Source organism: Plasmodium gaboni, chromosome 13 (assembly GCF_001602025.1).
Source record: "Plasmodium gaboni strain SY75 chromosome 13, whole genome shotgun sequence".
NCBI lineage: Eukaryota > Apicomplexa > Aconoidasida > Haemosporida > Plasmodiidae > Plasmodium > Plasmodium gaboni.
This window is the reverse complement of record NC_031493.1, coordinates 1,388,829-1,390,251: the sequence shown is the minus strand read 5'-3', so window position 1 is coordinate 1,390,251 and position 1,423 is coordinate 1,388,829. Positions and strand designations below refer to the sequence as shown.

Here is a 1,423-nt window from a genome sequence, read left to right as displayed (position 1 = left end):
TACATAAAGATTGTAATTGAAATGAATCCAAATTGTTATATGATTTTATTCTACCTAAAGGAGCATCATATTTTAAATAACCATTTGTATTATATACATTTGTTGAATCACCATTTTGTTGTATATTATAATTTCCTCCACATAAAGGAGATACAATATTATTTGCACTATATAATTGTTTATTCTTTTGGTATGGAAAATTTGGAATATCTACATAATCATAGTTTTCTAAATTAGAAGGATATTCTTTCATATTCCATATACCTTCCTTATTAATCATATTATATGTAATATTATTATTCGGATCACTCATATTGTTTTGACTTTTTTTCATGAACATTTTATTATCCAATGTGTACATATTAAAATAATTATTATTATGATGAGGAATAATATTATTTATATTATCCATATTATTATTATTATTATTTGGGGTGCTATATAAATATTCATTTTCAGATAATCCTTTTTTTAATATAAAGTTTTCATAATTATTTGTATCTCGTGCATCCATAAATGATTCTGTTATATTATTATTTGGAAAGTTATATTTACATGAATCATTATAACTAACATTATAAAGTACTTCATTTAATGGCTTTTCTTCAACAGATGGCACATTTTCTGTAATTATATCTTTAGCACTTCTCTCCGTAACAAGAGTGGTATCCTTGGACAGTTTATTAACATCTGAATTGATAGAAAAAGCACTTTTGGAGCTATTAGATTTATCGTAGATTGAGTTGGTCATTTTAAAAAAAAAAAAAAAAATATATTCTGTTGCAATAAAATTGTTTATCTAATTATATAAATGTGAAAATATGTCTATATGTTTAATTATTATATTTATTTTATTATATATATGTATATATTTATTTTGCTTTATTTTTTTTTTTTTTTTCCCCTGTCTATTGATTAAAAATTAAAAAAATAAATTATGAACAAGTCAGGTGATTTTTAAAATAACAGGGAAAAAATATGCTATAACGGGGAAATTAATTGAAAAAGTGAATAATTTAGAAACATATACAAATATGACGATTAAAGAGATGATTATTTATTGTGACGAATAATTATTATAAAAAATAAAAATACTATATATATATATATATATGTGATATTTTTAAAATATTTCTTTACAACAGGAAAATAAAAATAAAGAGATATATTTTAAAAATATGGAATGGTATAGGTAGCCATAAAATTTTTGGCTGTCTATTTTAAAATGCTAATTGCCTTTTTTTTTTTTTTTTTTTTTTTTTTTTTTTTTTTTTTTTTTTATTTTTTTTAATTTTTTATTTTTTTTTTAATATTTTAATAAAAATAAAAATTTTTTTATATATATAATATTATTTAAAAAAAAAATAATAAAAATATAAAAATTAAATATAATAAAATTTATTTTTTTTTTTTTTTTTATTAT

General features: G+C 18.4%; 1 protein-coding gene across 1 annotated transcript in view; it reads right to left on the bottom strand.

Moving 5' to 3' along the window:
- PGSY75_1341500 (hypothetical protein) overlaps positions 1 to 751 on the bottom strand; it is a gene marked incomplete at both ends in the record, with an annotated part of 1,461 nt that extends 710 nt beyond the window's left edge. The window contains one exon of the mRNA XM_018787449.1: positions 1 to 751. This exon is cut by the window's left edge and continues 710 nt beyond it. Coding sequence (XP_018640191.1) covers positions 1 to 751 — 751 coding nt within the window.
- Positions 752 to 1,423: the final 672 nt, after the last annotated feature.